This window comes from Hyperolius riggenbachi, chromosome 2 (assembly GCF_040937935.1).
Source record: "Hyperolius riggenbachi isolate aHypRig1 chromosome 2, aHypRig1.pri, whole genome shotgun sequence".
NCBI lineage: Eukaryota > Metazoa > Chordata > Amphibia > Anura > Hyperoliidae > Hyperolius > Hyperolius riggenbachi.
In genome coordinates, this window is record NC_090647.1 from 400,359,478 (window position 1) to 400,385,442 (window position 25,965).

General features: G+C 44.3%; 1 protein-coding gene across 1 annotated transcript in view; it reads left to right on the plus strand.

Annotated features, from left to right (window-relative positions):
• SNRPE (small nuclear ribonucleoprotein polypeptide E) overlaps nt 1-10,532 on the plus strand; it is a 42,735-nt gene extending 32,203 nt beyond the window's left edge. Inside the window, 3 exon segments of the mRNA XM_068269788.1 lie at nt 2,539-2,565; nt 2,567-2,618; nt 10,104-10,532. Coding sequence (XP_068125889.1) covers nt 2,539-2,565; nt 2,567-2,618; nt 10,104-10,159 — 135 coding nt within the window. The 3' untranslated portion in view covers nt 10,160-10,532.
• The last annotated feature ends 15,433 nt before the right edge of the window (nt 10,533-25,965 follow it).

Consider the following 25,965-nt stretch of genomic DNA (forward strand, 5'->3'; position numbering starts at 1 on the left):
TCTCTCTCCTCTCTCTTTCTCTCTCTCTCTCTCTTTCTCTCTCTCTCTCTCTCTCCCTCTCTCTCTCTCTCTCTCTCTCTCTCTCTCTCTCTCTCCTCTCTCTCTCTCCCTCTCTCTCTCTCCCTCTCTCTCTATGTATCTCATGGTTACAATACACAGCCACTTCAGAAACGTAAAAAAAGTACAATTCTGTACTGTCTTAAAAGATGACATTTATAATATAACAATAACATAACAATAACATTTTTATTAATATAAGACACTCACACACACACACACACTCACTTTCCTCAAGTGGCAGAAATCTTGCAAACCTCAATAACGTGGTTATATTGTTTCACAGTGCATTTTTATTCAAAAGATAAACCAGCCTCAAACTATCAGTAGGCTATGTAGAGCCACTTGCAGGCAAAACATTTTTATGCTCATCAGTCTTCCATTTGGTGGGTAGCGTCCTTTTTGCAGCTTTAAGTAAATGTGGAACGGAGGTCTAATAATTTTCCCAATCAAGTGTTGAAACTAATTGCACATTGGGTCGGTAAGGCAGCTTTATATCTTCTCTTCTCCTGAAAGATATAACTTCTCTCCATAAAGGCTGTATTATGGCAAGTAAATACAACCAGCACTTAGATGATGTGGTGTTTATTAGATGTACTTCGTGAAGCCATAATTTTGAGATCACAAAGGCTCTCTATCAAGTATATAAAACAAAAAAATGCAAAGGAAAACTATAGTTGAAATTATCATATTTTTCAAACTATAAGATGCACTTTCTCTCCCAAAAGTCTGTGACAAGTTGGTTGCATATTATAGTCCACATACTACATTTAACTTTTTTTTTCCCCCTCCATTGTCCTTCGCCCCCCTGTCCCCTCCAGTGACCAGGGCTCCATCATCTGGTCAATAACTGCAGTGATTGGCCCCAATGACAGAGCCCTGATCCCACCCTCGGGACTGTCGGCTGCTTTTAGGAAGAAAGAAGGGAGCACGGAGGGCGTTCATTGGTGGTCTGGGCCCCCCCCCCCCCCATCTGATTTGTTGGTCTTTTCCAATGTTGTACGTCTACTTCTGTAGGCCTGCAGAAACTTTGGGGGTAACAGCGGCCTTCACTTAATGTAACAGGTTGGTGGACACTGGATGGGATGGGGGAGGGCACATTGGATGGGGCAAGGAACACAACGTTTGAGGTACAGCAACATTTTTAGGGGACATACACTGGAGGTCGAAGGATGCATGGATAGAGGAGGATGAGTACACAAGAGGTTCAAGAAAGGAACGAGAGAGACAATGGGGGGGGGAGATTGTCCATAATGCCTAATACACACGTATGATTTTCCGTGCGATGGATCCGATTGATAAAATGCGTCCTGTCCAATATTGCTCCCGATAGTTTCCGCGCTCGATTTCTCATAGCGGTGAATGGAAAAAGGTAAGTAAAACGAATGAAGATAAGAGAATGGAGCGCGGAATCATGTGGAAAAACCGATCGGGTCGCAAAATCGCACGGATAATCTTACCGTGTGTACCCAGCATTAGACCAGGGACACACCAGATTTAGTATAACTTTTTGTCCTCTAAACCTGTAAGTCTTGTGGTCCAAAAAATATGTAAATTTAAAAGAAAAAGATATGCTCAATTGTTATCTCATCACTTTATTTCACCTTGGATGTCCTTAACCTCCCTGGCGTTCTATTAAGATCGCCAGGGCGGCTGCGGGAGGGTTTTTTTTTTATAAAAAAAAATCTATTACATGCAGCCAACTGAAAGTTAGCTGCATGAAAGCCCACTAGAGGGCGCTCCTGACGCGTACTTCTAACAAGAATCGGCCGCGATGAGCGGCCCTCCTTGTTTTGCTTTCCAGTGACGTCATGGACGTCAGCCGCCTCCGATCCAGCTCTTAGCGCTGGCCGAAACTGATTGGTCCGGCTGCACAGGGCTCAGGCGGCTGGTGGGGACCCTCTTTCGCCGCTGCTCGTGGCGGATCGCCGCAGAGCGGCGGCGATCAGGTAGCACACGCGGCTGGCAAATACAGAGAAAGCATCTGAATAGGAGTCTTACTTTATTCCTGTTTTTGCATGCTTACACCAGCATTCAGAATGAGTTCTTCCTGGCTGTTCTCTGTTCACTTAAGAACTGCGAAGCAGAGAGAGACACAAACAGCTGATGAGTTATTTACCGATTTGATGCTATATCTCTGCTTTCTGCCATTCTGAAGGACATTTCAGTCGCAGGATACAGCAGTGAGGACTGTTTCTGTATGCTGGATACAGTCCTCCACAGTAATCCCCAAAGTGAAAACTGTTCTTTGTAAATGTCATATTTTTTTTAAGTTGTCCTTTAACCTTAGTTTTAATGACCACACAATATTGTCCAATATAAATTGTCAAAAATGTTGATCTTGTGCTTTATCTACAAATTTTCCAGTAATTATCCTGTAGGATGAAATGAAAGTGGGGATTTGTGGACTATGGGTTACTTATGTTTCTAAGGTATGCAAATTACAATTTATGCATTTTATAATTTTTATTTTTTTTATAGGGGTTTGACGAATATATGAACTTGGTAATTAGATGATGCAGAAGAGATCCACCTAAAATCAAAGTCTAGAAAACCGCTCGGTAAGCATTTGTTCAGCTATCTAGGGAAAGGATTATACTCTATTTCCCTGTATATTGTAAACTGTAAGGGACCAGGAAAAGTAGTTTACTATATCAGAAGTTTACTCTATCAGAAATTGTCGTACTCTAGGACAGGCCTGTATTTACCATAAGGCACTGTAGGCATGTGCCTACATGTGCCTGATGATGGAAAGGTGGCTCACTCCCCTTTCCTAGTGCCTTCCTCCCTATGTAGAGTCCCAAGCGGAGTTTAAATAAGGTTACTCACCCAGCTCTCAGCATTCCACTGACTAGATCTCCCTTCAGTTGGAGGCACCTCTAGCTACTGAGGGTACATCTGGCTACCTAATGCAAAGGGACACCTGCAGCTATGACTGGGGAAGAGCAGTAAGGGAGAAGCGACACCTGGGCTAGCCTGCACACTTGTAGTGCGGTTCAGTGGGTGGTTTATAGGTTAATGGAGGGCAAAGTCGAAGGTGCTAGGACATCTGTGCCTTAGGCTCCTGTGATGTAAATCCAGGCCCTGCTCCTGCACATAAAGTATACCCCTAGTATTATGTCTTAGTTCTGTCAGTAATTGTCATTTTTTTTTCCTTTTTCAATGTTTTAGCAAGTGAGCACAGACTAAGCTAGGTCAAAATGCACAGTGCTTAACCACTTGAGGACTGTAGGCTTACACCCCCTTAGTGACCAGGCTATTTTTTACAATTAGGCACTGCAGCTTTACAGGACACCTGAGTGAGAGGGATATGGAAGCTGCCGACCTGACTGCTGTCCAGAGGGCCATCATTGACACCTTCAAGCAAGAGGGTAAGACACAGAAAGAAATTTCTGAACGAATAGGATGTTCCCAGAGTGCTGTATCAAGCACCTCAGTGGGAAGTCTGTGGGAAGGAAAAAGTGTGGCAGAAAGCGCTGCATAACGAGAAGAGGTGACCCAACCCTGAGGAAGATTGTGGAGAAGGACCGATTCCAGACCTTGGGGGACCTGTGGAAGCAGTGGACTGAGTCTGGAGTAGAAACATCCTGAGCCACCGTGTACAAGGTGTGTGCAGGAAATGGGCTACAGGTGCCACATTCCCCAGGTCAAGCAAACTTTTGAACCAGAAACAGCGGCAGAAGAGCCTGACCTGGGACCTACAGAGAAGCAGCACTGGACTGTTGCTCAGTGGTCCAAAGTACTTTTTTCGGATGAAAGCAACATTTGCACGTCATTCGGAAATCAAGGTGCCAGAGTCTGGAGGAAGACTGGGGAGAGGAAATGCCAAAATGCCTGAAGTCCAGTGTCAAGTACAGGTCAGGCACTTCTGCCGCTGTTTCTGGTTCAAAAGTGGCTTTACCTGGAGAATGTGGCACGTGTAGCCCATTTCCTGTACATGCCAGTACACGGTGTCTCTGGATGTTTCTACTCCAGACTCAGTCCACTGCTTCCACAGGTCCCCCAAGGTCTGGAATCGGTCATCTCTACAATCTTTCTCAGGGTCTGTCACCTCTTCTCGTTTGTGCAGCGTTTTCTGCCACACTTTTTCCTTCCCACAGACTTCCCACTGAGGTGCCTTGATACAACACTCTAGGAACAGCCTATTTGTTAAGAAATTTCTTTGTGTCTTACCCCCTTGCTTGAGGGTGTCAATGATGGCCTTCTGGACAGCAGTCAGGTCGGCAGTCTTAACCCATGATTGCGGTTTTGAGTAATGAACCAGGCTGGGAGTTTTTTAAAGCCTCAGGAATCTTTTGCAGGTGTTAAGAGTTAATTAGTTGATTCAGATGATTAGGTTAATAGCTCGTTTAGAGAACCTTTTCCTGATGTGCTAATTTTTTGAGATAGGAATTTTGGGGTTTATGAGCTGTATGCCAAAATCATCAATATTAAAACAATAAAAGGCTTTGAACTACTTCAGTTGTGTGTAATGAATCTAAAATATATGAAAGTCTAATGTTTATCAGTACATTGCAGAAAATAATGAACTTTATCACAATATGCTAATTGTTTGAGAAGCTCCTGTATATAATTTTAGAATACCAGTTGCCTTGCAGTCCTTCTGATCTTCTTCCTCTATTACTTTCAGGTATAAAATCTTAACAAGCACGCAGATCAGATGTTTCTAACAAAAATCTGACAAGGTTAGCTGCCTGCTTATTTCAAGTGTGAGGCAGATACTATTAATGTCAGAAATACCAGCAGCAACTAGTATTGTTTAAAAGTAAATAAAAATGGTAGCCTCCATATACCTCTGACTTCAGGTTCCCTTTAATGCATACATGTCAAACTCTGTCCCGGGGGCCAAATTTGGCCCTCAAGTGGTTTCCCCACTTATGCGTAGCCCTCCCTAGAGCACCAGGGAAAATATATTGGAGGTAAAGCCATGGAACACCAGGGAAGCCATATGGGGAGGTAGGGTGAAAGCACTAAACACTAGAACTGTATAGGGGAGGGAGGGGGCCATTAGACACTTGGAAACTTTATAAGGGTGTGAGGTGGCCAGTAGGCATTGAGGTTGGCCCTTGACTAGATCCCAGTGTATCATTTCGGCCCACTTTGTATTTGAGTTTGACACCCCTGCTTTAATGTAAACCACCTATTAGGCAGTGGAGAAAATTGCTAAGATTGACTATTTCTTGTCATCTGAAGAGGTTACTTCCGTCACCTTAGAACACTACTTGCTGGCCAGCAGACAGAAAAGCAAGCATGTCTGAACGGTGGTAACTGGCAAGCTGTTCACCAGATCAATCACAAAAGATTATTTTAAGCCACAAAAGCCTAAATAGTGTATATAGTTCAAAACCAAATACACATGACTGTTGCCCTCAGGGATTGCAACTTGATCCTTTGGGAGAGAGATTGTGGAGGACAAGAACTGTACATACATGTCACTTGTGATATATAATTCATAGCATTGTTGTAGGAGATTAAATGGTAATTTAAAACTTAACGTTTAATCATTAACAAACATGTCCAGAAGATAATAGTAACACCAATAAAACGAGGGGAGGGTGTCTGCTGATAGCCAATAGACTTATCTGTTATGTGACTTACCGTATGACTTACCGTATATACTTGAGTATAACCCAACCCCAGTATACGCCGACCCCCTAAATTTGACCTAAAAAAAACAGGAAAAAATTAACTCGAGTATAGGCCGAGGGTATAAATTGCAAGCAGGGACCTGATTAAGCCATTGTTTAAGCTGATTTCCATCAGTCTTTTTACACAGGCGACTTACAAGATATTCTCCATTATTAAAAATGTTCTATGAAGGGCATCTATAAAGCTGCCTTCTCAAGTGCCTTGCCAACATGTTCAGTGCGAGTTGCCCCCGGAATAAGCAGCGTGGGTTGAGTGAAGTGTCATCTATGTCAGCCCCCCTCCCCATCACATGCAGGTATGCGGGGAGATGGTTGTAAGTGTCCCCAGCATTAACAGAGTGGGTTGGGTGAAGACAAGTGTCTTACATGATTGTGCGAAAACCCGAACCCCCCCCCCCACCCCCTGTGCGGGTATGTGGCGGAGATGGTTTTAAGTGGCCTGGCATAACAGTGATTCCCAGCAGGTGCCTTTCACTCACCGATCAGCAGAACGAGTGTAGTGAGCCTTGCGCATCCATTCATTATCAGCCTTCCAGTCAGTGGTCATGCTGTGCAGTGAACCGTGCGCCTTGATTCCTCATTAAGTCTCTGCCGACTCATCTGTCTGACGTCCGACGGTGAGCCGTAGGACGACAGACAGATGAGCCGGCAGAGATTAATAATGAATAAAGGCGCACAGTTCAAAGCCTGACCACTGACCTGAAGGCTGATAATGAATGGAGGCGCGCGGCTCACTACACTCGTTCTGCTGATAGGTGAGTGAAAGGAGCCCGATGGGCATAACCGTTATGCCGGGCCACTTAAAGAGAATCTGTATTGTTAAAATTGCACAAAATTAAACATACCAGTGTGTTAGGGGACATCTCCTATTACCCTCTGTCACAATTTCGCCACTTCCCGCCGCATTAAAAGTAGTCAAAAACAGTTTTAAAAAGTTTGTTTATAAAGAAACAAAATGGCCACCAAAACAGGAAGTAGGTTGATGTACAGTATGTCCACACATAGAAAATACATCCATACACAAGCAGGCTGTATACAGCCTTCCTTTTGAATCTCAAGAGATCATTTGTGTGTTTACCTTCTGTCCCCTGCAGCTCTCACCCACTGAATACTAGTGACAGGCTGTGAGGCTGACCGTTTCTTCCTGTCTGTAACTCCTCAGTATGTGTCAGCCAGCTCCTTTCACAGCCTAAGGGCTGGAACCCACAAGAGCGTTTTTTTGAGCATTTTGGCAGCGCTGCGATACGCTAGCGTTTTGCCAAAACGCTCAGCTAATGGATGGGGCAACTTCCACAGGAGCGTTTGCGTTTCCCAGAAACGCAAACGCAGGACCTGCAGCATTTTGGGAGCGTTAGCGCTTCAATGTAAAGTATTGAAACGCTAGCAGAAACGCTCAGCAAAACCTAAACTGAGCGGTTTTGCTAGCGTTTTGCGGTTCAGCACACTAACAAAATTAAAAATAATTCACAGGACCAATCAGGATAAAAACGCAAAACGCTACACAACCGCTGAGGAAAAAAATACACTGTTGCAAAACGCGACCGAAAACTCGCATGAATCCGCTTGCAAAACGCTAGCGGTTGCGTTTTGCGTTTGCGGATTTCAGTGGGTTCCAGGCCTAACAGAGGAGGATTTTTATCCAGCTCTCTTCTATCACTGATAAGATAGCAGAGACGCTGCTGGCTTATGTAAATAACACACACTGGAGTGTGCATAGAGTGGCCTGGAAAGGGGTGTGCATAAACAGACCAGTACGGAAGAGTTGGCAGCCTTCCAGACACAGGGCGACAAGTCTGACAAGGGAAAGATACATTGATTTATTACAGAGACAGTGATAGTAGAAAGTGCTGCAGTAAGCCAGAGCACATTAGAACAGGTTTAGGAACTTGTAGGATGGTAGGAAAAAACGTTGTAATTTTTGTTAGTCTCTTTAAAACCATCTCTGCCACATACCCACACGTGGCGGGGGGGGGGGGGAGGGGGGGGTCGCACAATCATGTAAGACACTTCTCTTCACCCGACCCACTCTGCTAATGCCGGGGACACATATAACCATCTCACCACATACCTGCACGTGATGGGGAAGGGGGGCTGACATACATGACACTCTGACTGATGGCTGACATTCTCCAACTCGAGTATAAGCGGACAACCCTACTTTTCAGCCACTTTTTTGGGTTCAAAAATTCGGCTTATACTCGGATATACGGTATTTCAATGTATATTTTGCACGTAGCACTGTCACTGAGGACTTTTTTGGGTGGTGGTTAAAATTTATTTAGATATTAGCGACTGAGAGGGTATATAATCAGTTCTTTCAAGTGTACCTGAGCCGAAGCTCTGGTACAAAATTAAATACTTCCCCAAAGAGAGGGAAGCCTCAGGATCCTATTGAGGCTTCCCTCCCTGCTCTGAAGTCCCCCGTTGCTGAGCGCAGCCCCCCAGAAGGTTAGCAACAATTCATTGTCTATCATATCAGGGCTGAGCATGTCCTCTTCTTCCAGCGTGGCCACGTAATAGCTGACCCAGCCCGGCCCCGATGTGGAGGGGGGCTTCAGTTCAGTGAGGGAAGCCTCAATAGGGAAGCCTCAGGATCCTATCTTAAGGTATGTATCTGATTTTAATCCCGATCACTTTAATATACTGAGTATTAGATTGGACTACCGCCCCCTCTCCCCTCGTTTTATTGCTGTCATTAGTCTCTTTATTATCATCATCTGAGCAAGTTATTTTAATGATGAATTAAATGTTACATTTAAAATTACCGTATTTTCTGCTGTATAAGACGCACTTTTTCTCCCCCCAAAATGGGGAGAAAAAGTCCCTGTGTCTTATACAGCAAAGGCAGGGAATCCTCCACTTACGAACGCCCGCCAATATGAACCACCGACCCACCACCATTGGGAATTCCCTGCCTGTGTCTCTCCTGTGCCTGGCTGTCGCCCCCCCCCCCCCCCAATGTGTGCCTCTCCTTGTGTCTCCAGTCCCCTTGTGCCATTCATGATACGTCAATAAAAGCCTGGCACTAGAGGAAGCAGGATGTCTGCAATCTTCGCGGGCATGATGAGGTAAACCGCTGCTCGCATGGTGGGGGGCCCTGGACACACAAGGGGGAAGGAGGAGAGGTATGCGGGGAGGAGCCAAGCACAGCGAGGAGAAATGGGGGAGACCGGAGAACACTTGGGGGAGACAGGAGGGGACATATGGGGACACCATTTGGGGGAGGTCATGTACAAGACTCTCCTGAAATATGGACACACCAGGTTTTTTTCCCCCTGGTTTTTGCCCTCTAAGGCTGCTTTCACAGTGGGACATTACAGGCGCACGTTAGAGCAGCCTTTAACGCAGCCCACCGCATAGCAATGAAAAATCAATGGGCTGTTCACAGTGCCCACGTTGCGCTACATTGTAACGCTTCACGTTGTTTCAAAGTGCTGCATGCTGTGCGTTCTACGCGGCTAAGCCGCGTTACTGTTTGCACATGCTCAGCCTCCTCAGCCAGGCACATGGCTAATTAATATTCACTGCGCGGTGTGACGTGCAGTGTTTACTTCCTGGAGCGCTGCTCTGTGCGGCAATTGGCCGGCGGGACCACGTGATGCCGCATGCGTCCAAGAGTACGCATCACGGACGCCAGAGAGCTGTACAACGCAGCTCACTCTGACGTCCACATCCAGGAGCACCAGGCGTTGCGTTAGGGGCACGTTATGCGACCATAACGTCCCCTAAAACGCAATGTCTTGGTGTGTAAGTAGCCTAAACCTAGGTGCATCTTATATTCCTGAGCATCTTATACGGCGGAAAATACGTACTATTCAATCTCCAACAATGTTGTTGTGTATCATTTAGAAGTCTTATTACCGTGTATCATACGTGTCACTTGCCTAGAGGATAGCAACTCGTCTGTTGCTGTGGAGCATGGACAGTATGTGGCACCTAAAGGAGTGTCTTCCAGTGTGTTATGTAGGAGAACAAAGTGTATGGGGGTCAGTGGAACATCACTAAAGATCCAGCATGCTGGATCTATAGGTAATGTTGGAGGGAGCTCCTGTACCCTTGCTAAGTTCTCGCCTCCAGCAAAGTGGCACTGTTTAACATTCAGATTCTTTGTAATATTTATTTTTGATAGTATGATTTTAGAAAACATCAAAAATACTGGCCTAAAGCCAGTTTAGTTTCTGCTATTTTTCACAGTGCGCCATCTTGAAAACCTTGGCGTAAAATAACATATGTTCTCGGTTAAGGTCTATTCCCATGGCATAACCGTGCACAGAAAAAAATGCAACGTTTTTCTTACTACATGCTATGCAATATTTAGTACAAAAACAAACTTGTATTCATTTTTAGTTGCTCATATGTTTTTTTTTTTTGTGTGTTTTTACCCTCCCCTCTTTCTAGGTCGTATTATGTTGAAGGGAGACAACATTACTTTGCTGCAGAGCGTTGTGAATTAACCATATCAGATTTCCTTCCCCATCTTTCGTGTGTCGTCTTTATAGATCAAGAAGTATGAAGAACCCTGTTTATGCTACTTTAATGTGAACTGTTCAGTTCGTTTTTCTTTCTTCCATTTTCTTTTTCTTGAGTAGATGCCTGTGTTGAATTTTTGATAAAGATTTTACAGTTTTTCTGTTGCTATGTACATTCTGTTTTGCCACCTTACTCATGAAATCATAGAAAAAAAATGCTGGCTTAGACAAAAAGATGGTGAATGAGATGCTCATAATTCTAGCTTGCAGCCAATCAGATGCACATTCTGTTGATTTTTTTAATGGTTCCAAGTCAAAGCTGCATAAAGCTTTCATTAAATTTTCCTTTTAAGACAGACTTATTAGCAGGACCTTTTAAATCGGGATGATACCATTTATTGGCTAACTTAAAGGACAACTGTAGTGAGAGGTATATGGAGGCTGCCCTATTTATATCCTTTTAATCAATACCGGTTGCCCAGAAGCCCTGCTTGTCTGTCTGACTGCAGTAGTGTTTGAATCACACCAGAAACAAGCATGTAGCGAATCTTATCAGATCTGCCAAAAATGTAAAACACCTGATGATCTGCATACTTGTTCAGGGTCTATGGCTAAATGTATTAGAGGAAGAGGATCAGCAGGGTAGTCAGGCAACTGGTAATGCTTAAAAGGAAATAAATATGGCAGCCTCCATATACCTCTCACTACAGTTATACTTTAAAAACAAGAAGCGCAAGCTTTTGGCTAATAAGCCTGCTTCAGACTCTATTCCTGTATGCTGACAGTGTTAGAACTCACAACTACACACACTGAACATCAGGAGATACCAGGATATTTTTTTTTTAGCAAATAGAAGTAAATGTTATTCAGTTGCTTTAACTACAACAGGACACCAAATAGGATTTTCTAAGGATGTTTGCTTCTTTATGTCAAACTTGCTGATGGCCCTGCGTTGCTCGGGTATGTATTTGGCTGGTGTTGGCTTTGCCCAGTCTAACCCTAACGCACAATTACTCAATTCTTCAATTACCTAGTTTGTGAGCTTTGCGGTCTTTTGTTTTCATTTCAATGCAAAATATGGATTCCATTCTGATTAGCTGTGGCTCCACCCCCTTTTTTAATTTGAACCCCAGTCTCCCATGGACCAACTGTACCAGGTTGAGGCCTGTGCCATTAACAGTGCAAGAATGGCAGCAATTAGATATTCCTCTTGAAAATCAATAGGTGAATTTTGATTGGCTTTTATAGGCTCCACCCACTTTCCTGATTATTAATCCAGTCAACTGTGCAAAGTTTGACAACCCTACCATTAACAGTGTAATAATGGCTATAGTGGCTGGATAGTGTAATGGTTAAAGAGACACTGAAGCGAAAAAATATGATATAATGAATTGGTTGTGTACTATGAATAATTACTAGAAGATTAGCAGCAAAGAAAATTTTCTCATATTTTTATTTTCAGGTATATAGTGTTTTTCTAACATTGCATCATATCAATATGTGCAGATTACACAACACTCAGCATTCAAAATGATTTTTTCAGAGCAGTCTGTGAACTAATGACCTCTCCTCTGGCAGAGAAAAAGAAAATTGTTGAGATAAGTAAGAAGACATCCCTCTCCACGACTTAATGGCTTTTTTGCATAGCGATAACTGGAGTTTCTTAACACTTCCTGTACTGGAAACAATTACTGATGTATCTGATCTTAATGTTTTATTTCTTAGCCGTACTACACATACAAATCTTAATATCATAATTTTTCCCTTCAATGTCTCTTTAAGGGCTCTGCCTCTGACACAGGACACCAGGGTTCGAATCTCGGCTCTGCCTGTTCAGTAAGCCAGCACCTATTCAGTAGGAGATCTTAGGCAAGTCTCCCTAACGCTGCTTCTGCCTATAGAGCGTGTCCTAGTGGCTGCAGCTCTGGCTAAACGGTTGGAGATTTTAACCACTTAAGGAACAGGGGATTTTCTTCTGATCGGTGCTGCGTGAACTCTCCAGCCCGCAGCACCAGTCAGGAAATAGCCAGGGCGCTCAGACTTCCCCCCCCCCCCTTTTTTCCCCACTAGGGGGATGTCCTGCTGGGGGGACTGATCGCCGCCGGCTACCCGCTCTTCAAAGCCCCCCTCCGGAGCGCTTTCCGCCCTCCCCGGCTTTCCCTCCCTCTCCCTTACCTCCTGAGTGGTGCAGGACGCATATCCGTCCTGCCCCTGATAGGATAGGCTTCTGCCTATCAGATGCCGGCGATCCCCGGCCAATCAGAGGCCGGGGATCTCCGTTCTACGTCACGGTGCTGCTAAGCAGCAGCGCCGTGTGATGTAAACAGCAGGGATTTTTTCCCCGCGTGTTTACATTTTGCCTGCGAACCGCGATTGGTGGCTCTCCGGCTGTTCACGGAGACACCCTCCGTGAACTGGCATGGAAAGGCCGCTCCATGCTATACCACTAACGACCCGCCGACGCCTATGGGCGTTAGGTGGTCATTAAGTGGTTAAACTAGGATCTGGGGGGAGGTGGGAAGGTAAAGTCTCAATATGTAGACAAGATAAGGGAAAAAGACAGTGGGAGCCTAACATAACATTATGGGGGGGGGGGGGGGGGGGGGGGAAGAGAGACAGTGTAAAGAGAAAGGTTGGTAAAACTTCAAGTAGCCCCTTTCATGTATCCAAAATTGGAAAATGTGGTGGTAAAAATATAAAGTGCATGGTAACCAATGCTAGGAGCCTTGCAAGTAAAATGGATGAATTAGCGTTCATTCTGATTGACGAAGGCTATGACAGTGTGGGAATATCAGAGACATAGCTGGATGAAACCCATGACTGGATAGTGAATTTAGAGAGATACAATGTGTTTAGGAAGGATAGAACAGGGAAAAAGGGTGGAGGAGTTTCTCTTTAACCACTTCAGGATTTAGCAGACTCTTATCTATGCCCCTGCAGGGGAGTAGATAAGCGTACTGTTTGTTTACCGACGCCGCTCAAGATCGCCGTATTTCTCCCATCCGCAATCTCCGCAGTCCTGTCCCTCCGTGATCGGGGAATGTTTCCATCCCTGATCACTGAGTCTGCGATGACTCACAGCTTCCTAAAGTGCTGATTAACAAAAATCCCCCCCAGAAACAAAAAATGTAAACATTTCGTGCTGTTATATTTACTGAACACAGAACTACATAGCGCAATCTTGTGGCCAAAAAGTAAATGCAGCCAAAAACAGTCTAATATACTAACCGATAGGAGAATTAGTTTTTTTTTAATATTTTTAACCCCTTCCTCCCCACCCTATAGTTACCAAAATAAAACACTTGTAAAAAAAAAAAAAATACACCATAAAAAATTTTTTTTTTAAATCTAGGATTTTGTAATTAGTCTTGGAATAATAATTATAATAATAAAAAACACTAAATGGAAAAATAGACACCTTTATATCCAAATAAAATATATTATTGCCAGACCTTGTACTAGGGACATAATTCAAATGAAATAAACGGGACAAATGAGCAAATGTGTCTGTTTCATCATCAATAGCACATTTTATTTTTAAGCTACAATGGCTGAGAATGGTGATATTTTTTTCTACTACTTCCTTGCAAAATACATATAAATAAAATAATGGTTAGCAAAAAGTACTGCCCAGAGAGCCTAGTTTGTCCTGCGAAAAATTATATATAAATCATGTCACTGTGATAAGTAGCAATAAAGTTATTGGCGAATGAAATTGCTCTGGTCCTGAAGGCAAAAAAAACTGTGATCCTGAAGTGGTTAAGAACTCATTTTTACAGCTGTCCTGAACGATGAGATGGATGAAGATTGAGAAGATATAGAGGCTGTTTGGGTAAATAGTCATGGTGGAAATAACGGTTGCCAATTACTTATTGGCGTAAACTACAGGCCACCACATATTCCTGAAGCTGCAGAACTGTAATTACTACAGCAGATTGAAAAAGCTGCAAGTACAAATGAGGTCATAGTTATGGGTGACTTCAACTTTCCAGACATTCACTGGGGTATTAAGGTTACCCATTCTGGTAAAAGCAGCAGATTACTGGCAACACTACAGGACAGTTACCTGACTCAAATGTTAACGGAACTAACGAAGGGGAATGCATTACTGGATTTGATTATTTCAAATAGACCAGATAATGTATCAAATGTGCAGGTTCAAAAACATTTGGTAAATAGTGATCATAACCTAACGTTTGATCTGGTGACTGATAGGCCATGAGGTAGTGGGACCACTAAAACTATGAATGTTAGAAAAGCAAAATTCAATCAACTCAAGCAGGCACTAAGTTTGGTGAATTGTAATAATGTACTACAAGGTAAGGACACTGAAGGGAAATGGCAAGCTTTTAAAATTATTCTCATTCAATATTGTAGTATATATCCCATATGGAAACATCTAGGAGTAAAAAAAAAAGCGCCTCTATGGATGAATATAAAAGAGATAAAATGAAGTGGAAAAAATAATGCGTATAAGGTCCTAAAACAGAAGCGGACTGAGACTGCGTTCAGCAATTATAAGGAGAGCAATAAAAGTTGTAAAAAAAAATTAGGCTGGCAAAGATTGAAACTGAAACCAAATCTAACCAAAGAAGTTTTACAAGTACAGCAACTCTAAAAAAATAAATGAAATTTTTTTGACTGTATTGGACTCCTTAAGCTTGAGGGTGGGAACTCAATGGTGGATAACCAAGGTAAGGCAGAGTTATTAAATGCTTTCTTTGCTTCTGTCTTCACACGGGAAACATCACTGTTGTAAATTACCGTACCTTTCGCCGTATAAGACGCACTTTTTTTTCCCCAAAAAATGGGTAGAAAGTCCCTGCGTCTTATACTGCAAAGGCAGAAAATCCCCGACTTACGAACGCCTGCCGATACGAACCGCGACCCGCCGTCGGGGATTCCCTGCTTGTGGTGCTGCTGTGGCCGTCTCCTTCCTCCCTGCTTCCCTCTACCCACACCTCGGGTCCCCCCTGCGTGTCCTCGGGTCACCCCTGGGTGAGAAATAGCAGCGCTTACCTTCTCCATCTTGCCCGCGGCGATTGAAGACATCTGGCTTCAGTGGGCGACTTTCTCTAGTGCCGGCTTGTAATGACACGTCATTACAAGCCGGCCTGGCACTAGAGGAAGCTGCCCACTGAAGCCGGATCTCTTCAATCGCCGCGGGCAAGATGGAGAAGGTAAGCCAGTGTTCTCCCTAGAGCCTATTAGCCGGGCGTTCCGCCCCCTTGAAATTCCTCACCGCCTGGCTGCTAATCAGCCGCCATCCGCAGCAGAACTGCTTCTGCAGGCAGCCCGCTGTTGCTCAAGGACGATCTACCCGCTATCCTCAAATCCTGTCTGTCGGTGGTTAGGAGGGAGGGACGGGAAGTATTGTATGAGGTTGTGTCATGCAATTCAGGAGACTCTGCCTCTCACTACCCTGTTAGCCAGTCACATTACAGCTTCACCAGCGGGGGGCGGGCCCTGTCGCGTGGGTCAGCTAATGTACTGCTGCTATCGATGCTACAAGTTGCGCTGGGTCTGTGTGTTTTCCTGGCTGTAAAAGCGGTGGGAGAGGGGAGAAAACAAGGATGCTTTGCCGAGGGGCTCCTTAGAGTGATCTTATCAGTTATCCACTGGCATGCTGGCCTCTTGTTTTCAAAGTAAACATCGGAGAATGCTAGACAGACAAGGGGTGAAGGACTCTGTCTCCTCACGCTGTAAACATAACTACCTTCCCACATCTCTGTCCAGAAATCAGAGGTGAGAAATCAGGGCGGGGGAGTGGGCTGGGGGATACAGCTGCTGCTGACCTGTGACAATCTATTTACACAGCTACACAGCTCATTGTGCTTTCCCCAGCCAAGCTGTATGCTAAACTGATCATTACCTGTATATACACACACATCATACCCACCTGCATCTTAATAACAATCTGGTACAGCAGGCATTGGTTATGATCTCAGTCCAAAAGGTCCATATCCACGTAAAAATTAAACAGCGTGACATTATGTAATAATCATTTAATAGAGATTCATTATACAAGTTGCAGATGGCTTACGAACTGTGATGCTCACTTTTAAAAAAAAAACGTTCTGATGAATCGCAGCGGGATTAATCATTCAAATCAAACAATAGTTTTTACTAAAGTCAATGGACTTTAGCAAAACATGGTTTCATTTGAACGATTGCTTGCGTCCTGTCGGTCACATAACTCCGCTTCCAATGTTCAAAGATAGATCATGGAACGATTGTTCATAATGGAATTCCGTGATCTATCTTTGCAGGGGTACTCAATTTTAGTCTTAAATTGCTACGACTTGTACAAATTTTCAGCTGTAGCTGGTGATCACAGCTTTCAACATAGGTGCCTATGTTGGGACCCAAAATAAATTTGCCGCTTCCATGTGACCCTGCCTTTCCACCCAGCATGACCTTTCTTCACCACCGGGCTGGAAAAAAATTCTGGGGAGAACACTGGGTAAGCGCTGCTATTTCTCACACGGAGGCCCGACCCGAGGACACGCAGGGGGGACCGAGGACACCAGAACGAGGGGTAGAGGCAACCCGAGGGGGAGGGGGCAGAGTGCGGACACATGGGGGCAGAGAGCAGGGCCATGGGGGCACACAGGAGGACCATGGGGGCACACAGCAGTACCATGGGGGCATACACCTGGGAGCAGACACATGGGACAGACAGCAGCACACTGGGGGCAGACAGCAGGACACATGAGGACACCATTTGGGGGAGGTCATGTACAAGGTGCTCCTGAAATATGGATGCACCAGTATTTGGTTTTTTTTCTTGGTTTTTGGCCTCTAAACCTAGGTGCGTCTTATATTCCGGAGCGTCTTATACGGCGCGAAATACGGTACATTTGCAGGTTTACTAAAGATAGGTCTTGTTTGACTAACATGCTCAGCTTTTATGAGGTAGTTAACACCAATGTGGATATTGGGAATGCTGTAGATGTGATTACTTGGACTTTGCAAAGGCCTTCGACACTGTTCCACACAAAAGTCTGGTGCAAAAGTTGAGGATGCAAGGACTGGGGAAGAGTCTGTGTGCATGGATAGGGAACTGGCTAATGGACAGAACACAGTTGTGGTCAATGGATCATACTCAAAATGGGTGACTGTTAGCAATGGGGTCATACAGGGGTCAGTACTGGGTCCAGTGCTCTTTAATTAATTATTAATGACCTAGTAGATGCAGTAGAAAGCAATGTTTTTTTTGCAGATCATACAAAATTGTGCAGAATCATCAGCTCTCAGGAAGATAATGACATATTGCAACAGGATCTGGATAGGAAGGCAATATGGGCACATAAATGGCAGATAAAATTCACTGTTGAAAAATGTAAAGTCATGTATTTTGGTTGTTCCAATGGTCTAGCACCATACAAAATAAATGGAATACAGTTGGGGACATCAAATTTGGAGAAGGACTTAGGAGTACTCATCGACAAGTTAAATAATCGTATTCAATGCCAAGCCGCTGCAGCTAAAGCTAATAAAATTTTGTGATGCATTAACCCCCTTGGCGGTATGAAAAATACCGCCAGGGGGCAGCGCAGCAGTTTTTTTTTTTTTTAAATCATGTAGCGAGCCCAGGGCTCGCTACATGATAGCCGCTGCTCAGCAGCATCCCCCCAGCCCCGCCGATCGCCTCCGGCGATAGGCGATCAGGAAATCCCGTTCAAAGAAGCCATGGCGACGGGGCGTAATCACGTCAGCGACGTCGGGACGTCATTGGGAGACCCGATCCACCCCTTGGCGCTGCCTGGCACTGATTGGCCAGGCAGTTCTGGGGGGGGGAGTGCCGCACCGGATAGCGGCGATCGGGCGCGCGGCGGCGGCGATCGGGGTGCTGGCGCAGCTAGCAAAGTGCTAGCTGCGTCCAGCAAAAAAAAAAATTATGTAAATCGGCCCAGCAGGGCCTGAGCGGCACCCTCCGGCGGCTTACCCCGTGTCACACACGGGGTTACCGCCAAGGAGGTTAAAAGGGACATATCTCGAGATGCTAGCATAATATTGTCCCTGTTTAACTCTCTAGTAAGACCACATCTGACTGAAATTCAGTTCTGGGCAAAGCATTACAGGAAAAATATTGCAGTTTTAGAGCAGGTGCAGAGACGAGCAACAAAATTTGTACGAGGGATGGATGGATGGTCTCACCAAGCAAGGTTAGATAAACTGGGTTAATTTAGTCTAGAGAAAAGACGCCTTAGAGGGGATCTAATTAACATGTATAAATACATCAGAGGGCAATATAATAGCTTGGCGGATGAGCTTTTTGTCCCTAGGCCTTCTCAAAGGACTAGAGAACATGGTCTGTGCATGGAGGAAAAATGTTTTAGCCATTTATTTAGGAAACGGATTTTTACAGTGAGTGATTAAGATGTGGAATGCATTGCCACAGGAAGTAGTTATGGCAAATTCTATGCATGCATTTAAAGGGGGCTTAGATGCTTTCCTTGTGTTGAAAGATATCTATGGTTACAATTAGTAGGTAATGCCCAATGATGTTGATCCAGGGATTTTATCTGATTGCCATCTGGAGTCAGGAAGGAAGTTTTTCCCTTTTGGGGCCAATTGGACCATGCCTTGTAAGGGTTTTTCGCCTTCCTCTGGATCAACAGGGATATGTAAGGGAGCAGGCTGGTGTTGTACTTTGTTCTCTGGTTGAATTCGATGGACGCAAGTCTTTTTTCAACCCAAATAACTGTTACTATGTATCATGAAAAATATCCTATATGTTCCGGGTAATATATTGTGTGTGCCACATTTCATTCAAATACGTTCAGTCATTGTTGCGTGATTCAGTAACAAACATTCAAACATCTAAACTTTAGCATTTTATAATATTAGTGAGATAAATAATACCCTTTGTTTACTTAACCATTACATACCTAGGACAGTGAGAAATTGTAAATTCAGAGTTCAAAAGTTTATTTTAGAGAGTAGTGGATACCATATATTAGTATGTTTTTGAAGCATGTGTGAACCAGACAGGTTTCCGGACTGTACAGGGCTGGATAAATGGAAAAAAAATGTATACTAGGTTTTAAAACTCAACTGTTCATACATTTCACGTCTGTTAAGCCATTCCAGTAATGGCATGGAAAGTACCAACTTACTGCATATTTCCAGACCTAAAGCTAAACGTACTGGGTACTATTTGCTAACGAACATCATGGCAGTCAATTAAAACTGACAGTAGCTGTTTTCACGATGCATTTTATTTACCATCTGTTTTCACAGGAAGTTCTTTGCTGCACACACCATTGCAAGTGGGGAATCATAGAAGCAGGGCCCCAGCTGAGGTGGTGAGCGGTAGAGTGCTTTGATGCATTAGGAGCAGTAGTCTCTGGGGGAAACACCTGGCTGTATTTGATTTTTAATAGATTTTATGCTGAAATCTAAAAATAGATATGCAGTGTGTAGCAGTGAGATCCCCCTCTGACCCAATATTGATTAGAGATGTTTTGAGCATGTCTGTACAAAAAATCTGCCATGTATGGCAGATTGAAGGTAGTCATACACTGGTCGATTTGCCATCAGATTGACCAACAAATAGAATCTGATCAGAGAGGGATCATATGGCTGCCTTTACTGCAAACAGATTGTGATCAGTTTCATGATGAAGTTGATTCACAATCTGTGAAGCTGCCGTCACCCCCCCGGATTCCCCCGGTTTCCGCTGTCTTCTTCTCCGCGCTGGGCTCCGGGTCCGGCTGGCTTCACTGCACTTCCTGCCGGGGGAAGTTTAAGCAGTAGAGGGCGCTCTACTGTTTAAACTTCCTGCCGGGACAGGAAGTTCAGTGAAGCCAAGCCAGCTGGAGCCCAGCGCGGAGAAGAAGACAGCAGAGACCGGTGGAGTTGCGCCGGCCGGAGCAGGTAATGTATTGCTGTCAACATCGGGCATTCGGACGCTGCTATCAACGCTCTCCCGACCTGCTGGCGATCTAGCAAAATCTTCCACACGTACGGATCGACGGGAACGATTGATTTTGGACGGAAATCGATTGTTCTGTCAGCGTTTGCGCAACGATTTTACAGCAGATACTATCACAGTGATTGAATCTGCTTTATATCGGCGGGAAAATTGTTAGGTGTATGGGCCCCTTTACTCCTAAAGTGTCCAAAAGCTAGGCCCCTTTCTGATCAACATCAGATCATTTCTAATAGACCAGATAATGTATCAAATGTGCAGGTACAAGAACATTTGGGAAATGGTTATCACAACATAACGTTTGATCTGGTGACTGATGGCCCATGGGGCAGCGGGACCACTAAAACTATGAATTTTAGAAAAGCAAAGTTCAATCAATTTGGGCAGTCACTACGTTTGGTAAACTGGGATAATGTACTACAAGGGGACTGAAGGGAAATGGCAAGCTTTTAAACTTATTCTCAATCAATATTGTAGTATGTATATCCCATATGGAAATAAAATGTCTAGGAATAAAAAAAAGGTATCTATGGATGAATAGAAAGGTTAGAGGCCAGCCCGCGCCCCCTGAATCCGCGTGTGTATGCTGGCGTGAGGTGGATCCCTGGACGGATTACCGCCGGTGACGCCGATGCCTATGCCCTTTGCGGAGGAATAGAGAGACCCGCCCGGCCAAACTGAGCAGCTGATGGCAGGAAAGAATCGGAAGAAGGGAGTGGAGAACGCTGCCCCGGCCTCGCCACAGCACACAGCGAGTACAGCCAAAGGTACGCAGCGCTCGGCGGCTGAGTTCTTCTCCCCCGGGCCAGCAACCACTTCTGCTAAAATGTCAGAGAAAAAGGCCCAGCTGGTGGGAGGCTCTCCAAGACATGCAGCGGCAGACAGAGAGGGGCATAGCCTAGAGGAACTATGGACTTGCTTAAAAAACCTGCCTACAAAACAGGATCTAGCAGAGCAGATGGACAGGATACTTGTGGCTACTACGCAGGAGGTCCAATCCATCAGAGCGGAGATGGAAGAGACTAAGGATAAGGTAATACAGATGGGAAAAGATCTGCAAAAGATACAGGAGGAGGTTGTGGACTTATGGAAAGAAAAGGTGAAACAACAAATGCTGACAGGGACACTGTGTACTCAAGTAGAGGACTTACAAAATAGATCCCGTAAAAATAATATCAGGATAAGGGGATTAACTGAGTCGGTGGGCCCTGAAATATTAGCGGACACCCTGCAGAAAGTAATTAACCATACCTTAGGAAGGGAACCTGAGCAGCAAATATTGATGGACAGAGTGCATAGAGCATTAAAACCGCCATCTAGGAATGCAGACCAGCCGAGGGATGTAATATGCCGTTTTCACTACTATACAGATAAGGAAAACATCATGGCCGCATCACGTAAACAGACACAGTTCCTGCATGACGGCAAGGCGTTGGTCCTGTTCCAGGATTTACGCTGAGGCAGAGGAGGGCGCTGCGCCCACTTTTACAGGCCCTGCAAAGAGCTGATGTAACATATAGATGGGTATTCCCCTTCTCCTTGATAACACGTAAGGGACCGGTGACTTTCACTTTAAAATATCCAGGAGACCTGCCAGAAATGATTAGGACAATGAAGTTGCCAGCAATTGAATTACCTGATTGGAACCCGGGAGACATATTTTTGGATGGAAGGAGGGGTGCACCCAGAGACTCTTAACTGGTGGTCCCCTTTTTTTGGGGGGGGGAGGGGAAGGGGTGCACCTAGAGACTTCTATTCTATGAGAAAGTCCTATGTCCCTGCTAAGTGTCTTTGTATCTGCTTTTTTCCCTCCTGCCCCCTCTCTATGCAAGCTATGGGGAGAGTGGTGGATTAAGGAGTTTGGTCCCTCTTTTTTTTTTTTCTCCCCTCCCCCCTTTTTTTTATCATGGTTCTACGACAAAATTTATAAGTGTCTTAAACTTTATAAATATATATGTATGAAATTAGGATAGATCAAGAGAAGAAACACTATATGATGTATTAATATTGATAGTATGATTGATAGTATAAATTTTGAACACAGATAAAATATCACAAGTGTAATAACTAGGGCACTTAGATAAGAAAAAAGTACTGACAAATATATTCATGCACATTCACGTATATGATTGATAGGTGTTAGTAAATTCTCACATATGTGGTTAGACAGGTACTGTTACACTTATAATCCGGGGGGAAGAGGACTAGGAAGATATGGGAAAAAGTGATCTTTTGTAACGGGTGTGCTCTTTTGATGCTTTGCTCGTGGTGGGGGGGAGGGGGTATTGTCGTTTTTTCTTTTTTCGGGCGGGGGGGAGGAGGGAGAGGGATATGGGTAGCGGGGGAGAGTGCGTCCCGGAGGGTTTCCCCCCCCTTTCCCCGCCCTTGGCGCTTGGGGCCGATGGGGGCGGCCCCTCGGGGGCCTTGCGTCCGATGTGCGTACGAGACGAGTGTCTCGGCGCGGGGTGGACGCACGCCGCCTGGGGTCTGCTGTCGGTTGTGGGCGCCGGGGGCGGGGTGAGGGGGGAGATAAGAAATATAGAGGAAGGAGCCAGTGGGGCGGGGATGGCGGGGTGGGCGGGTGGCTGAACCTTGCGCACACTTTAACCCTCAGAAACCATGGGAAGGGGTTTAAAGCGGAATATAACCCTGCATTTCAACTTTGCTCTAAAACATTATTTACAGTATATTATATGCAACCAGCATTTTTTTTTTTACTAGACCAGCATTGGAAGGGTTACACAGGGCTTTAAAGTCCCTAGAGATTTCTGCAACCGAATCCGAACTTGAGTTAGATACTTTTTGTTTACAAATATGTGTTTATTATGACTCATCTCTCTCACTGAGAAGGAGCTTGGAGGACAGCCAAAGAGATGTATCTATTGATAAACAGTTACACACTAACTAAATAGAATGTAACCATCTGAATGTCTGCACGGAACTTAAAACCTCTGTGTTTAACCCTTCCAATGCTGGTCTAGTAAAAAAAAATTGCTTTTTGCATATAATATGCTGTAAATAATGTTTTAGAGCAAAGTTGAAATGCAGGGTTATATTCCGCTTTAATAGGAGGACATGGATACCCTCCTAGGGAGAAACATGATCTCAAGCGTCCTCATAGGGGACAGAGTGGACGCGATCCACTAAAGGTTTATGTGTGGTTTATGCCAATGCCTGGAATGAATGTGAAGGGGAGTGAATGGGTTTGGGCAATAGTATTGTATGTGTGCACGACCAACGGGATCCAGCCCCTAGTGCTTGCATTGTCTCTGAAGATCCATGTTGAGATAGATGAGCCAACTTAAGATGATATCCCTAAATGTCTGTGGCCTAAATATTCCCGAAAAAAGATCGATGCTAATGCAGCACCTCCATAAATCCCACATACATATTGCATTTATTCAGGAGACACATTTTAAAGGCCAGACGCACCCAAAATTGATCGATAAAAGATACCCGTATGTATATTATAGTAACTCCCAAGACTCTAAAACAAAGGGAGTAGCTATTTTGATTGCTAAATCAGTTAGAGTTAAAAATATTGAGACCCATGTGGATGGAGAGGGCAGAATAATATACCTTAAAGGGAACCAGAGACGAAGCCCCCTCATGTATTTTACCATATATATCAGTAAGAACATTAGAGAAAACACCTACTCTGCTCTCTGTTTCATCCTCACTGCTAAAAGTGTCTGTTATCAGCAGTCACAAGAATCCCAGACTGAGCAATTAAATCTGGCTTTGCTGGGAATGATTATTGCTGAGTCATTATAGCAAAGCCACAAGGGGGCAGGCTTGGGCTTGAAATAACACCACAGAAGACAGATTTAGCTATAATCTTTCTGTAGCAAAGCTAGACGGAGCAGCCTGACTGCTCAGTCAGGGATTCTTATCAGAGGTGATAACAGTCAGATTACACAGAGAACAATGAAACAAAGGGCAGATTAGGTGTTTACTGTCATGTTCCCACTGATTTATAAGGTAAAATACAAGAGGGTGCTTCATCTCTGGTTCTCTTTAAGGGAAGTTTTAACTCCCAGAAATTAACATTAGGAAATATATATGCCCCGAATACGGCTCAAATCTTATTCATGGACAGAGCTCTGGAAGCATTAGATGGGTTTTCAGAGGGTTCTAGAATTATAGCGGGGGATTTTAACTACACTCTTGATCCAGGGGTGGATACCTCTACTGGAAGGTCTAGTCTCTCACTGGCGGCTGTGCGCAAAGGAAGACAGAGACTGGCTAAATCTCAGCTGATGGACATCTGGCGCGCCCAGCACCCAAAGGAGAGGGACTACACCTTCTATTCGAGCCCACATGGTACCTACTCACGGCTGGATTATTTTCTGATCTCACATGATTTGCTCTCTATGGAAGTGCAATCAGCAATAGGAGTGACAACTCTTGCAGATCATGCCCCGGTGTTTCTTGAAATAGGAAATATAGGGCAAAAAAAAAGAGGCTATAATTGGAGACTTAATGTGTCCTTGCTGGGAAGGGAAGAGACAGCTAAAAGAATAACGAGAGAAATAAAGGAATATTTTAGGCTTAATAACTGTGATGATATATGGCCCGGATGGCATGCATCCTCGGGTCCTAAGGGAATTAAGTTCAGTTATAGATAAACCCCTTTATCTTATCTTTTGTGACTCTCTTGCAACTGGCAGAGTCCCAGTGGATTGGCGTACAGCCCACGTTTTCCCATTATTTAAGAAGGGCAAAAAATCAGATCCAGGAAATTATAGACCTGTAAGCTTAACATCAGTTGTATGCAAACTATTTGAGGGGTTACTAAGAGATACTATACATGACTTCATAGTAGAAAATAATCTTATTTCTCAGCATCAACATGGGTTTACTAAAGACAGGTCCTGTTTGACTAACATGCTCAGCTTTTATGAGGTAGTGAATGCTAATATGGATATTGGGAATGCTGTAGATGTGATATACTTAGACTTTGCTAAGGCATTCGACACTGTTCCCCACAAAAGTCTGGTGCAAAAGATGAGGATGCAAGGACTGGGGAAGAGTCTGTGTGCTTGGATAGGGAACTGGCTAATGGACAGAAAACAAAGAGTTGTGGTCAATGGATCATACTCAAAATGGGAGACTGTTAGCAGTGGGGTCCCACAGGGGTCTGTACTGGGTCCAGTGCTCTTCAATTTATTTATTAATGACCTAGTGGATACAGTAGTGAGCAATGTTGCTATTTTTGCAGATGATACAAAATTGTGCAGAATCATCAACTCTAAGGAAGATAGTGTTATATTGCAACAGGATCTGGATAGGATGGCTATATGGGCACATACATGGCAGATGAAATTCAATGTTGACAAATGTAAAGTCATGCATTTTGGTCGTACCAATGGTCTAACACCATACAAAATAAATGGGATACAGTTGGGGACATCAAACTTGGAGAAGGACTTAGGAGTACTCATCGACAACAAGTTAAATAATCGTACTCAATGCCAAGCCGCTGCAGCTAAAGCTAACAAAATTTTGGGATGCATTAAAAGGGAAATAAAAACTCGAGATGCTAGCATAATATTGCCCCTGTTTAACTCTCTAGTAAGGCCACATCTGGAATATGGAATTCAGTTCTGGGCACCACATTACAAAAAAGATATTGCAGTTTTAGAGCAGGTGCAGAGACGAGCAACAAAATTGATACGTGGGATGGAAGGTCTCACTTACCAAGAAAGGTTAGATAAACTGGGTTTATTTAGTCTAGAGAAAAGACGCCTTAGAGGAGATCTAATTAACATGTATAAATACATCAGAGGGCAATATAATAGCTTGGCGGATGAGCTTTTTGTCCCTAGGCCTTCTCAAAGGACTAGAGGACATG